Source organism: Micromys minutus (genome assembly GCF_963924665.1).
Source record: "Micromys minutus genome assembly, chromosome: 1".
Classification (NCBI taxonomy): Eukaryota; Metazoa; Chordata; class Mammalia; order Rodentia; family Muridae; genus Micromys; species Micromys minutus.
The window spans coordinates 17873132-17887581 of NC_137969.1; the positions used below are offsets into that span (position 1 = coordinate 17873132).

Consider the following 14450-nt stretch of genomic DNA (forward strand, 5'->3'; position numbering starts at 1 on the left):
TTAGGTTATTTCTAGTAATTTTAAAAATCGTACTTACAGATACTGATAATTACTTTTTAAAAACCACATTATATTTAGAAACCTCATTATTCTAAGCTTTATTATATATACCCTTTATAAAGGTTAATACAGATACATGGCAGGTATACAGCAGACTATGTAAGCTTCTCACAGTTTTCGTTAGTTTTAAAGGAAGATTACTCTGGGAAATACTTACTGTTGGTTACTAATTAGTACTATTAATTAAACTCATACTGTCATAGTTCTTTTTGTGTGCTTGAAGTTGAATCCTTTGCCTATATATGTGCAGTTCTTTTTTTAATCACAGATATTTCTACAGATAGCCATTGCCTGAAGTTGAGATGTGAGTAGGAGGTTGTAATGATCTTCTGTCTAGTTTGACTTGTTCTCTCGTCCATCCACTGTGTAGGTGACTGGTATAGTGGTCCTGCCGCTGAACTGGATACTGAGCCTGATGAGGAGTGGGTGAGAAACAGGAAAGATGAAAGTCGTGCTTTCCAGGAATGGGATGAAGATGCCGATATAGATGAATCTGGTATTTCATGCTTGGCATAAAAATTACTGCACGATGTTTAAATGACTGGTGTTCTGGTTAATAATTATTAGGCCTTAAAAATTCATGTATTTTGTGTTTCCTAAAGACTTTACAAGTCTACTTCTCTGAGGAATTTGAAGGAATAATCATTACATTTAGAATTTCTTGCTAGAAGTATTTTTTAAAAGAATGGTTTCTCTTGATTTTTTTAGTATTGAAATAGCAAATCAGCAGACGGCTGTTTCTGTGTGGAAATCAGCCATCTACATAGTGCTTCACCGCCTACAGTGTGTGATTGAGGGTGTTTCGGTCAGTCAGCTTCTCAGCACTGATTGCATTGTCTGTGGATAGAGATGGGTATGTCTGTAAAGTCATGGCACTTGCCTCAAGCTTGTTACAGAGCTAAGAGGCACATGTGTGAGAGACTTCGGGTGGGTGTAGCCTAGGGAGAGCATTTGTATAACATGTATGAAGCCCTGGCTTTAGTCTCCAGCACTATAAAAAAAATAGTTCATACGTGAGAATTAATTGTGTTGCACAGTTTTGGTCCATCCTCATTAAGTACTATATGAGGGATGGTCTGAGAATGGATAAGAGTTCATCCCTACTGTTAAATAAATAGAAGTAAGGGAGACTGTGGAATATATAATGCCTTTGTTCAAGGCATATAATGAGAATTGCTATAATAGAGACTCACAGTGATGTTTGGGAGTACAGAGGAGGAAGACATTGTGTCTTAGACACTACTTTAGATAATTTTTAAAAGATCATAAAGTAGTGAAAGTTTATAGGCGAGGAATCTTAAGAACTTTCTGTTCGTAAAACTAAATCCGCTGGTCTGGTGGAATAATCTATACATGCAGAAAATAAGAACTACAGTGATTATCACTTCTCAGATTTTTATGAATTGAAGAGGACCCATTTTGGTATAGTTTCAGGAGTTTGAAAATTTGTTTAATAGGCAGCCATTATTTTAGTTAGCGTCAGTCACATGATTCTCTGTGCAGGCAGTAGAATGGGTAACTGTAGTTTTGTTGGTGGTGGTTTTTTTTTTTTTTTAGTAAACAAAGCATACCTAGACAGGGAGGGCCATGGAGAAAAGAATGAATTAAGAATAAAAACACAGTGGAATAAGTAATGTTTGTTGACGTGATTTTTAGTGATATACATATTGTCCAAGTAAAGGAAGAATTTGAGGTATTTGTAAAATACTTGATGTCAGTAAAATATTACTCTTCACATAGCTTTCTTTTAACCACTATATTCAATTTTATTTTAAATAAATCTTTAATATATTAAGTTGATTGATGGTTCAGTGCATTCAGGTTAGGAGTTTAGGTAAGTATAGCAAAGATGAAAATCTTGAAAAGTGATACATATTTTAGGTTTACATACAAAGTGCTTTCTTTTTATCAAATTGGAATTGTAGGAAAATTTCTTTTCCTTAATTTTGGGGCTTGAACTCAGATCTTCACCCATCTTGTATAAACAGTCTGCTGGCAAGCTAACCCTGTAGTTTTTGTTTGTTGTTAGAAGTATTACTTGTTACAGACATCCGTGCTCTATAAAAATTACTGAGTGCATAAGGCCATCATAAAGGAGCTGGTAGCTCTGTCTTTTTTTAGTTAGGTAGAATAACTGATGTTACTTAAGAAAGACAAGAAACTGTAGATCATTTATTCCTTCTCTTAAATAAGTTTTACAGTTCTTTGACTACTCAGAACTTTTTTTTTGTTGCCAGATAGTGTTTTGTGTGCCACAGTGAGGGCAGTGGAGGGTATTTAGTATTTTGATGCATCCTTTTGGTGGCCTACTTATAATTGGTGTGTCTAGTTCTTAGATGTTTGAATTCATTTTACAGAAGAGTCTGCAGAGGAGTCGGTTGCTATCAGCATTGCACAAATGGAAAAACGTTTACTCCATGGCTTAATTCATAATGTTCTGCCATATGTTGGTACCTCTGTAAAAACGTTAGTGTTAGCATACAGCTCTGCAGTCTCCAGCAAAATGGTATGTACAAATGAACACTAGCTTGAGTATTAAGAAACATAGCAGTGAGACAACTGGTCGCTTATTAATGTTTTCCTAAGAGGGAGAGAATAGAGTGTCTTCCCATGGATAGGAGTACACAGTTTTTATATAATTTCATTTCCTAGGGAATTCTTTGTAGCATAAGAATCTTGCCTGTGTTATATAGATAAGGGAACTAAAACTAGTCAGCTAAGCTTTTACTTGAATTGATGGATGTTAAGGGGTGAGTCTTAATTCTATATGGTTAGTTATAATGTAAGTAAAGCAAGATGCACAGTGAGCTAAACTAATTTTATACAATTATGACTTTCTACATACGGTCTCCTTGAGTATTTCTTTAAAAGGGTGATTTTTCTGGGTCTAGTTTCTAAGAATCTTTAAGAAGACTACTAGAAATGTGGGCCCAGGGATTGGAGAGGTAAACGGCTCATTTGGTAAAGCGTGAGAACCTGAGTTTGAATCCTCAGAATGTACAGATATGTGTATATAATGGCATGTATTTGTAACCACAGTGCTGGGGGAAATGGCCGCAGAGACATTCCTGGTACTCATTGTGCAATTACACTAGCAGAACTTAAAGTTCAGTGAGAGATTGTGTCTCAGAAAATTAGATGGAGGAAGACACACTGGATTAACTTCTGGCCTCCACATACACCACACCAAAACGAAATTTGAGCACAGAGTGTAACTATTTAATGAGTTCTTCGAGTGGATTTTTTTCTTTTAGTATGCATGTAGACTTAGGAAAAACCTGTCTTACGTTTATGATTGTCTGTTGCGTATCTACCTGATGTCCCCATAGGTTCTCACAGTGACTTTCCTTTCCTTCTTAGGTTAGGCAGATTTTAGAGCTTTGTCCTAACCTGGAACATCTGGATCTTACCCAGACTGACATTTCCGATTCTGCATTTGACAGGTTAATTATTTATTTTAAATATTTAAATAGAATAAATAGAATGAAACAAAACCAGCAAAAATTTGTCTATTTTCTTGTGTACATAATTGCTGCCTACTCCTCCTGTATTGCTACTTAGTCCCTGCCGTATGGTGGTAGCTCCCAAGTTCCCTGTTTACCGCCAGAGCATGGGTACTACCATCTGCACATCTTTGCTAGGCTCGCTAAGCTTGCGCTGTCCCTGCTCTCTTGGGCACCGGTACTGTTCTCAAGGCTCGATGTCAGGTTTTCAGTGCCTTTTGGCAAAGAGCCCTTTTAATTTAATTCATTTTGGTTCAGTACCAGTCTGTTCATACCAGACAAACGATTCTTCCTTGGAGACCACTAGGTTTCTTGTTATTTTAGCTCTGGTATATCCCATCTCAGAGGAAGAGATAGGGTCTCTACCTGTTTCCAGAGTTTGTTTTTCTTTATCTTCATTTTGCTGTAATTTCTCTTTCATGTGTTTGCTGCCTTTCCTCCACCTGCTTACTTTTAGTACAGGAAACTAAGTCTCTCCTATCCATTTCTTTCTTTTTTCTTTAATTACTTGTCTTAGTTTTATTTTTCGTATCCCTAGCACTTAAAATATTCCCTAACGGTAGGAATTTTAGAAATGTTCAAGTAATGATTTTGCATTTAAAGTAATACTCATGCCCATCTGTATAGTTTAATGTTTTTGAGGACTTTAATAGTCTTGTTTCCTCTTGTAGTTGGTCTTGGCTTGGTTGCTGCCAGAGTCTTCGGCATCTTGATCTGTCTGGATGTGAAAAAATCACAGACATGGCTCTAGAGAAGATTTCTAGGGCTCTTGGAGTTTTGACATCTCATCAGAGTGGCTTTCTGAAAAGTGCAGGCAAGGCTACTTCACCTCCATGGACAAATAAAGGTATTACCATGCCTTCCTCCACACAGGATGCCTGTTTGCACAGTGTCACTGACAAAGGCGTTGGTGAAGAAATAGACAATGAGCACACTTGGACTGAACCCGTGTCTTCCGAAAGTTTCACTTCTCCTTACGTGTGGATGCTGGATGCTGAAGACTTGGCTGATATTGAAGATGCTGTAGAATGGAGACACAGAAACGTTGAAAGTCTCTGTGTGATGGAAACAGCCTCCAGCTTTGGTTGTTCCTCTTCTGGTTGCTACAGTAAAGACATTGTGGGATTAAGGACTAGTGTCTGTTGGCAGCAGCATTGTGCTTCTCCAGCCTTTGCATACTGTGGTCATTCATTCTGTTGCACAGGGGCAGCTCTAAGAACTGTGTCTACACTCCCAGCGACTTCTGCAGTGTGCAGAAAAGCATTAAGGACTACATTGCCCAGGGGGAAAGACTTCGTTTATTTTGGGAGTGAAAAGTCTGACCAAGAGACTGGACGAGTACTTTTGTTCCTCAGTCTGTCTGGATGTTACCAGATCACAGACCATGGTCTCAGGTGGGTGATCAGCTCTGAGTTATTAGGAAATGGGTGTATTCTCAGATGAAATATTACACTCTTGATCTAAGTTTTTTTACTTGGTTTATTTAAGCAAGAAAGTTAACCAAGGCTTGTTACAAGTATTGGATCAATAGTGCTTCTGATACCAACATGTTTCATTTTAGTCAGTTCAGATAATTGTGGGATATAAAGGAATATACAATTAGAAATTTAACTGCCTAGTGATTGGTCACATTATGTTTTTATAATACAATTTGGCAGATAAATGTATAAGTTATAATCTCAAGAACATGTTACAGAAGTAAATTTTATGTTGAGAACTTTGTCAACCATGTCTGTTGTAGTTTGGTATGATTTTTTTTTTTTTTTTGACCATGAAGTGCCTATAAACCATATTGCTGTTGATCTGTGTCCACTAGCTGCTGCTGTTGTTGAGACACTGCTCGTCAGTAACCTTGGCTGGCCTGGTGCTCGCCACGTGGACTAGTCTAGCTTTGAACTTGCAGAGTTCCACGTAGCTCTGCTTCCTAAGTGCTGCGTTGGAAGGCAGCACTTCCTGCTTTTTTGAGCCAAGGTTGTACTCTCTCAGGTTGCCTTCATACTTCCTACGTCCCAGCACCCACATGGCAGCTCATGAGAGCTTGAATTGTTCTGTAACTCCAGTTCAGGGTGACCCAGTGCAGGACCATACAAACACACTACACCCAGTTTCAGCATTGCTGGAGACCAAACCTAGACCTTTGTGCATGCCAGCAACTCCAGCAGCTCAGCTCTGTAACATCCTAGCCCTATGGGCCAGTCTTCAGCGTAGTATATTAATTGCTCCAACCCCCGTTTTTGAGGTGGAGAGAAAAGTGGGAGTAAAATGTTCAGTATCCCTTCAGAGACTGAGAGGCAGGTCTCAGTAGCCAGCTCTTCCTTATGCTAGGGGGATCCACTTGGAGCTATTAGGTTATGAATATTTTTTTTAGATTTATTTTAATTATGTATGTAGGTGTATGTTTTTGCATTTGCCTGCAGAGGGCAAAGGCAATGGATCCTCTGGAACTGGAGTTATGGTTGGTTGTGAGCTGCCTGATGTGGGTGCTGGGAATAGTACTTGGGCCCACTGGAAGAGCAGTCAGTAGCCTTAACTCCTAGTCATCTCTCAGCCCCAGTTATACAATGTTAGGGGCAGTAAATGCAGAGACTTACACTCCTATGATTTAAAGTAAGCGGAAATAGTCGAATACTTTAGTATTTCATGGTTTTTGATGCTACTGTAAATAGAATTACATTCTTAATTTCCTTTTCTGATTGTTCTTTGATAGTATATAGAAAATAATTTGCTTTTGAGACTGGCATTCACCATATAGACTTCCCTCAAACTCTATTCCAGCTTCCCAAGCTCTGGGGTTATAGGTACATGCATGCCCTCATGGTGGGCAAATGTTTAGTGACGGAATTATTTGTTCTTACTTTCCTTGAAGAGGAATTGGGGATTGGGCTTTGGAGATAAGATGTTTTCTTTCATTCTATATGAGGCTATACAAATACTCAGGCATACTTGCATAGACATAAGTATATACCTATATCCAAGTTAGCCCTAAACAGCTGTTTTCTCCTTTTCTGTGGTACTGTGTTTCTTTTGTTTTTTGTATTTTCTCTCTGTAACATAGTACTACTGGCTAAATTCTGCTGTCATTTCTTTCATAGCATATGCCATTACGTTCATCTGAGAAATGTGTTTCTGATCTTTCAGGACCCTGTGTCTTAGGAGAGTATTTGTCATGTGGTGTTGTAATTGCCTGTTTGTACTTATAGTTGTTTATTTCCCACTAAAACCCAGTAAAGCCAGTGACTGAACAAATGACAGATACTGGTACACTTGTAATATTGTACATTTCATTCAAACACCATTTGAGCTTTCAGACTTACCTCATTTTTTTTTATTGTGAACTGCTCGAGGTTGTAAACTTTATGAATTACTGAATTTTAAGTATTTTCTTACTTAAAAAAAACTTTCCTTGGGCCAGATAATTCCAGCACTTAGGAGGCTTGGGCAAAAATTTTCAAGTTCCAGACCATCCTTGGGTATTTGAGTTCAAGGTCAGCTTGAACTCTAGACCCTGTCTAAAAATGTTTTTCCTCATTCATGTCAAACCACATAGATTCTGAACTACTACTGTTGTTAACCTGACGCCTATGGAGATGGGAAAATGGTGGGAAAAAATCTTTAAAATTAGGATATAAGATAAAATAATTTAAAATATGCCCTTTCCAATCTTTACCATTCAGTGTTTTCTTTGAGTATAGGTAATTCCTGTAGGCGTGGCCAAATGTGGCATATGCCTGGCATCTCAGGTCCTATGGATGTATAGATGGAGAATGCTGCTCACTGCCAGCCTGGTTTGTACAGTGACTTCTAAGCTAGTCAGTACTGTCTGGCAAGAAAAGTGTCGAATGCTTCTTTATTAGCATCTTCAGGGAAAATGTAGAACTGTTTTTTTTTTTTTGAGTCAGATGTATTTCTGCCTAAGGAGGAGTCGATTGTCAGTATATTATAAACCTTCTTATTGCCACCTTGAGAGGTATGTAAAATACTAGTGGGCCATAGTAACATTAAAAATTCCAAAGGTTACTATTCCTGACTGTCACAGTATTTCTTTTGCAGGGTTCTGACTCTGGGAGGAGGGCTGCCTTACTTGGAGCACCTGAATCTCTCTGGCTGTCTGACTGTAACTGGTGCAGGGCTGCAGGATTTGGTCTCAGCATGTCCTTCCTTAAATGATGAATACTTTTACTACTGTGACAACATTAACGGTAATGCCTTTTAACAGTGAGATACTTTGAAGAATTAATTTAAGATTTTTGAAGTTCTAATATTTTTTATAATTTTTATTTGCTTTCTAGATTCCTAATTGCACAAATAGTCTCACTTTCAGGTTTAGTCCTTTAAATTTAATAAAATTAAAATGACTTTGTGCTTTAACTTAATAAAAGCAAAATATCATACATTTTTATTTTGTGAAGATAAGTTTCTTATCCATTGTATCAGATTTTTAGGTATATAAGAGTTTAAATCACTTAAAAATGACAACTTGTTATAGAAATACTAAGGTTATTCTAAGATTTTGGGAATTACACTGTAGTGTTCTAGTATTTATCCATTGACAACTTGATTTTCTAGATACAATGCTTTCTTAGGAGTGACAGGCTCGTTTTTTTTCCCTTACAGCACTGCTTTATTTAGTGTGGTAGATAAACAAAGACAACTTTGGTAATGTGAACTCCCAGGAGACCTGTGCCTTCAAGATTGAGGAGTGGAGACTGTGTAGTATTGGGGAAAGACTGAGATACCACAGGCAGGACACATTTCTATTTTGTTTCAGAAATTGATTCTTGAGCTGATTTAAGTCACAGAGTGTGGCTTGGGGTGTGCTGGTTGGAAGAGTGCTTGCCCAGCGTGCACTAAGCACTAAGCACTAAGCCCCAGCACTATAGAATATAAGAATGGTGGCTTGGTGCTAGTCATTTGCTTTAGCACTGTAGAGGTAGTGTCAGTAATTCAAGGACATCCTTTATTTCAAGTTCACCTTGGGCTGCGTGAGACGCCATCTTAACCCCTGCAAACAGACAGATATACACTCACACATGCACCACTAGTTAAACACTCCCCCCTTTTCTTTTTTAAAAAGTCATTTTGTTCTTCATTGAGCCTGTTGGAACATGAATATACAAATTATGTTTGTTGCTCTTTGGGGCATGTGATCTCGTTTAGTAGAAACTGAATTTTTTCAGATGTATAGTAAAGCTGCTCCTTAATTATTAATAAACAGAACAAATCATCCTGCATTTGTAACTGGAAACAAATTTAAACAGCTTAATTCTCTCTTTTATTTATACTGTATACTTTCGATTTTGAGAGTCCAATTCATTCTCAGTTGGGAAGAAAGACCAGAGTTTATATCTGGGAGAATAGTTGACAGGATTCAGGAAAACTAGAAGAATATTTTAGAATGCAGAGATGTTAACAAGTTTTCTGTTGCTTGGGAATTAGATTTCCTTTAAAATAAGTGAGAAGACTTATTTCTGAAAGAGTTGGCATGTTCCTAACAAAAGCAGCAGGGTAGAGCCTGCCTTTGCCTCTCTTGATGGCAGTGTAACCAAACAGTGGGAAAATGAGTGGGATTTTGTTTTTTGTTTTTTTTTTATATCTAGCTGAATAAATAAAAACAAAATATGTTTGAATGAAAGTTTTTGCTTACTGTTAAAAATAAAGTCATGGGGAGCTGGATAGGTGACTCAGTGGTTAAGTGGATGACCCCATATTGCTATTACAAAGGACCAGAGTTTGGTTCCCAATACATACATGTGGCAGGTCTAATGCACTCATATGTATGTTTACCTACACACGTCTATGCTATCTGAAAGAATAAAAATAAGTACAGCTTTTAAAAACAAAGCTTTAAGGTTTACAGAATTCATTTTAAGAGTAATTAATAATACTTTTAATGAAGTTTTTTTTTTGTATGTTACATTTGAGTTGTCTATATAATTTTAGATAAGGATGTATTTGGAAACAAATCTCATAATGTATTTTGTTTTGCTTAATAGATGTAAGTATTTGGTGGGAAGTATTAAGTTTTAGTTCAATTTTATTATTTGCCTATTTACTTTGTACTTAAGTGTTTTTAAACTTTTTGTAAAATATTTAGATTAAAAAGTTAAAGTGCTTAAAACCTTTTGTACTTTGTCAATATTATTTTTATCTTAATATGTTTTGAATATATATTAGCATTTCAAAGGAGTTATTTACTCCTCTGTTGAATGTAAGTTTTTTATTTCTAATTTTCAGTAGAAACTTTTGAGAGATATTACTTTTTTTTCCCTAAAAGTTTGAAAGCTATTAATAGTACTTCAAACAATACAATTCTAAATTTTCTTTCTTGATAGAGCATGATTTGGAAGAAGTGGAAATGCTTTAAAGTTTACATATAATACATTTTCTAGCAGTCTAGGTAGTTGCTATTAAAGCAGTACTTAGAGTCAGTCTTTTTTTTTTTTTTTGTAAAAGAATATACAATTTAGAAGGTGCTGGAATTGTATCCACTTGTAAAAAATTCTTTCAGAAATACTCAGCGTGTACAGGAAATACTTGGTGAAGGTTTAGAAGCCTCATTTTTATCTATATAATCACCACATTGTTACTAAAAGAACTTAATGCTGATAAACATTACTTGTAGACTAGAAAGTGAACAGAAAGAGAGCATAATTTGCCTCCTAATCACTGGCAGAGACTCTGAGGAAGATGTTAGCTATCAGCCGTTCCAGTACTATGTTGAGCAAGATACTGTACTAAGCTCTGATGCCAAACACACATTCTGATTATTCTGAATGAGTCTCCATGGTTTTTAAATGGTTACTTGATGTGGATATGGGAGGTGTCTTAGCTGTAATTTACCCAAATCTTTATCATCAATGTAGTTGTTATATGGCATAGTGTGGAGCTCTGAAGAACAGTTGAACAATGGTAGTGAGTAACTTTCTTGTGCTGCTTTGCATTTCAGTTTGTGTATAATTAGCAGTTAAGGTAGATTAGCTCATAGTTCTGAAGGTGACAGTCTCAGATGATTTGCTCTCTTATGTTTCTAATTTAAGTTAAAAAAGGAATTAAAGGTAAGTAAAGGTAAGTGCAGACATAGCATGAGCAATATATACTTAAAACCAAGAAAAAACATGTCAGTTTATAATTTATAATTATAAATTATAATTCTGTAATTAACTCCCCTTTGTAACTCTTTTCATCTAAATATAGAAAAGGATTGTTTTAACAATTATGACATTTTACTCTTTAATTTTTTATATTCTTACTATAATTTAGCCTGATATAGAATAATTGTTTGACTCCTTTTTTCAACAGTAAGATAGAAATGTGCTAGCAAGAAGTTAAATATGCATAGGGAAGGATGCTTTCAACTGTGAGTCATTTGGGAGAGGATAGCTCGTGTGTTGTTGAACCTTTTCACTATTTCCTGTGAAAACCAGTTGTGCACTTTTCTTTGGTGCTTCTAGGTTTGGCTGTTTTCCTAGACAACCATGGAATTATAATATTTTTTCTTTACCTTTATGTTACTAAAAATGAAGCGCATGTATGTAGGCAGGGTACATGGAGCCCTGTAGTCCAGCTCCTTAGGAAGCTGAAGTACAAAGATGAACCTTTGCAGCCAGCATGGAAGACATGGGATCTTGTCTCTTAAAACAGAGACAGACATGTGTTTGGGTTGTATGAATATAGACGTGTATGGTCTTTTATTTGAAAAATTGATTTTCCCATCTGAAGCAGTTGCAGAGAATAGAATTACGTACTGGTTAGTGATAGATACATTTTGCTAAGATTTAGCAGTCTAACTCATTAGTTAGATTAAGGTTAGTTAGATTAGGTTTTAGGGAAAGATATCAGGTGTTTGGTGTCAAATCAGTAATATGGCTGGGTGAAGCCAAGCCACGCAAGGGGAGGTTTGGTGTGTAGGAAGCTGGGAATACGTTACAAGGAAAACTTGGTTAAAGACTGACCAGTGGGAGAGGAATGTTAGGATTCTTTACCAAAGTATTTCTAACAACTACAAATACATACTAAATCTTTTTAATTTTACCTTTATGTCCTATTTTATCTAGAAAACACTGCTTTATATGGTGTTATAGTCTTAAATATTGGCATATAACAATTAAAAATTGAAGATTTCAATTTGTTAAATAAAAATTGGCCTGTAGCACTTTAAAACCCACACACATGTATCACCTGTGGCAACAGTCTGAAGTCTGAGTTCAGTCTTTAAAGTTTACACTGTTGCCCGTTTCTCTATTGTAGTTCCTGTCCATTTCCCTCGTTTGAAGCCAGTCCCAGGCATGTCAGTCTTTACAATCGATTGCAATTTTACACATAAATAAAATTCAGTATATCTCTTCCTTAAAGATAATTCGTCATTTACATAGTGAAATATATGAACATTATATTTCAGTGACTTTATCTTAAGAAATTCTTCATTCTTTTTTCATATATGCATCTTGGGATAAAACAAAATGTTGTACTTCTGGTGATACGTGTAGTTTAAATGTTTAGTCCCAAGTACCATAATTACTCTCTGGGTGTTGGCATAGTCACCGTCTTCTGTAGCATACTGCTGCTCCTGTAAAGCAGTGTGATGCACATGAGTCTCAGTTAAGGTCTCTAGGTACGTTCTGTAGTGATGCTCTGCTGCTTCAGTCTTCTCGACTTGTTTTCTTCTTGTGTATCACATTTGTAAGTTCTGGTTTCCCAGTGGAAGTGGAAAGAGCTGCTCCTTATTAATTCAGTGTAAAAGCTACATGGAGTCCTCAAAATGTTAGAAGCAGCCCTTTACATTTGTTTCTCCTTATGAAAATCATTTTATTCAGAACATGCTCTAATTTTGTGAAGTTTCATTGTTGTTTTTCTAATTTCCAGTTATATTCCTGAATGAATCTAGGTCTTAATCTAGTGTCTGGGTAGTATAGTACAGCTGGTCTAAAAATTCTGTCATCCCATAAGTGGTTTATTATTGTAAGTGAGTCACAGTTTTATGTTCTAGATGTTTCATTAACCATTTGTTTTGCATTCAGTTTTGGGATGAATTTTTATCTAAAGCTATTTTTTGTTTTTTGTTCAGAGGTCTACAAATACTCAAGAGTATGGAACATCCATTGAGGATGTGTTTATATAGTACATTGTTTAAAGGAAGGATGTTCAGAGAAGTCTTGTTTCTGTGAATTGTCTCCCTTTTTCTTTGGGACCTAAGATTTTTGGGAAACTTTATTATGTTTCTTCTTCCATGGAGGATATTTTAGATGGGATCAGACAGCTATTAGCAACTTGTGTCTGAATTTTTAATGGATTTGCTATAAGATTTTACTTGTGTGATGTCAGTGAAGTGCTAGTCAAACATAGTTTAGAATCATAGGCTGAACTGTTTCGCATGATCTCTAAGTTCCTCCCTTCACATGTTGTTTACTTTCATACAGGTCCTCATGCTGACACCGCCAGTGGATGCCAGAATTTGCAGTGTGGTTTTCGAGCCTGCTGCCGCTCTGGCGAATGACCCTTGACTTCTGACTTTGTCTACTTCATTTAGCTGAGCAGGCTTCCTTTCATGCACTTTACTTATAGCACATTTCTTGTGTTAACAACCCATTTTGGGTGTGTCTTGTTTGGCCCCATTTCTTACAGTGTCAGAAATTTAATTTAGCAGTGAACTGTCCAATGTTGTTTTCCCTTGCAAAATATATTTTTGTTTTAGAAAAGAATTAGGATTTTTTGTTAGGGTGAGAACAGTCTTTTTGGTTTCTTTTAAATGAAATGCTTTAAAAAGAATATCAGTAATACCATGCTATTTAAAGTATTAGATTATTTGCATTTTAGTCAATGGGGGTTATTGGTTCTCTTATGTGTAAACACTATACTGTTTTGCAGATCCTTTCAAATACACATTTCTAAAGTTTTATTTTCAAAGACTGACCATTTAAGAAAAGAGTCTCTTTTTTCCCCTAATGTTTTCTTTACTCGAACAATTCTCAGGGGCCAATTCAAACACACTTAGAAGCGAGATTCTTTGAGAGAATGGAATAAATTGGCCTCTTGGTGTGGGCTCAGTGAGCCAGCACAGCAGTCAGTCTCTGCTGCAGACGCCTGCTTCCACTGCTGTCCCAAACTGTTGAATTCGAGAAGGACTTTTAAAAATTCCACAATTGTTTGAAGAAATGTATAAATAAAATCTACTTTGAGAACTTTACCAAGCAATATCTCTTGTGTTGTGGTTTTATTTTAAATTCAATCCAAGTTTACCAAATGTTTTGTTTTTTGTTTTTCCACGAAATTATGATCCTGACACATTCAACAGTTTTAGGTACTAAATATTACTGAGTTAAATTTTCTTTTGAAGTTAATGATAACTATTTGTCATGAGGAGAAAATAGTACCCCCTCCCCCTTCCTTCTCCTTCCTCTTAACTGCAAACAGAGCCGTGGAAGGAGGAAGTAATCCTGAGTCAGCTTCTGTGAGGCTGTAAGTATTTTCTGCCTGTTTGGAAAGAAGTAGAGCTGGGAAGACAGAACTGCAAGGATTATCCAATGGGAACATTCTTCAGTCCACCTGACATGAACTAAACACTGCTGTATCTACTGGCATTCTCTTTGAGGTATTATCCTGCTGTCAAGTGTTTTCAGTTTGAAGAATGAATTACTGTTATCATTTGAAAACAAAATAGATCCCTAAAAATATGGCATAGGGCTGAGCACATGTAAAAGCAGGTAATCTTAAGATTTTGAGTATGTTACCTCTGTGATGAAGTCATCAAGTCTTTGTGGACTTTAAAATTAGCTTCCTCCAGTGTGTACAGGAATTAAAAAAAATCTCGTTCTCTGTGAGAATGTGAAAAGAAATCGAGTAGAGTCAAGTAGAAGTTTTTATCTCTCACAGTGTGTAATAATGCTTCTT

General features: G+C 36.3%; 1 protein-coding gene across 1 annotated transcript in view; it reads left to right on the top strand.

Annotated features, from left to right (window-relative positions):
• Positions 1 to 13741, top strand: part of FBXL5 (F-box and leucine rich repeat protein 5) — a 32039-nt gene extending 18298 nt beyond the window's left edge. Inside the window, exons 6-11 of the mRNA XM_080938731.1 lie at positions 431 to 556; positions 2418 to 2566; positions 3421 to 3503; positions 4235 to 4957; positions 7614 to 7762; positions 12980 to 13741. Coding sequence (XP_080794857.1) covers positions 431 to 556; positions 2418 to 2566; positions 3421 to 3503; positions 4235 to 4957; positions 7614 to 7762; positions 12980 to 13056 — 1307 coding nt within the window. The 3' untranslated portion in view covers positions 13057 to 13741. The remainder of the gene's footprint in view (positions 1 to 430; positions 557 to 2417; positions 2567 to 3420; positions 3504 to 4234; positions 4958 to 7613; positions 7763 to 12979) is intronic.
• Positions 13742 to 14450: the final 709 nt, after the last annotated feature.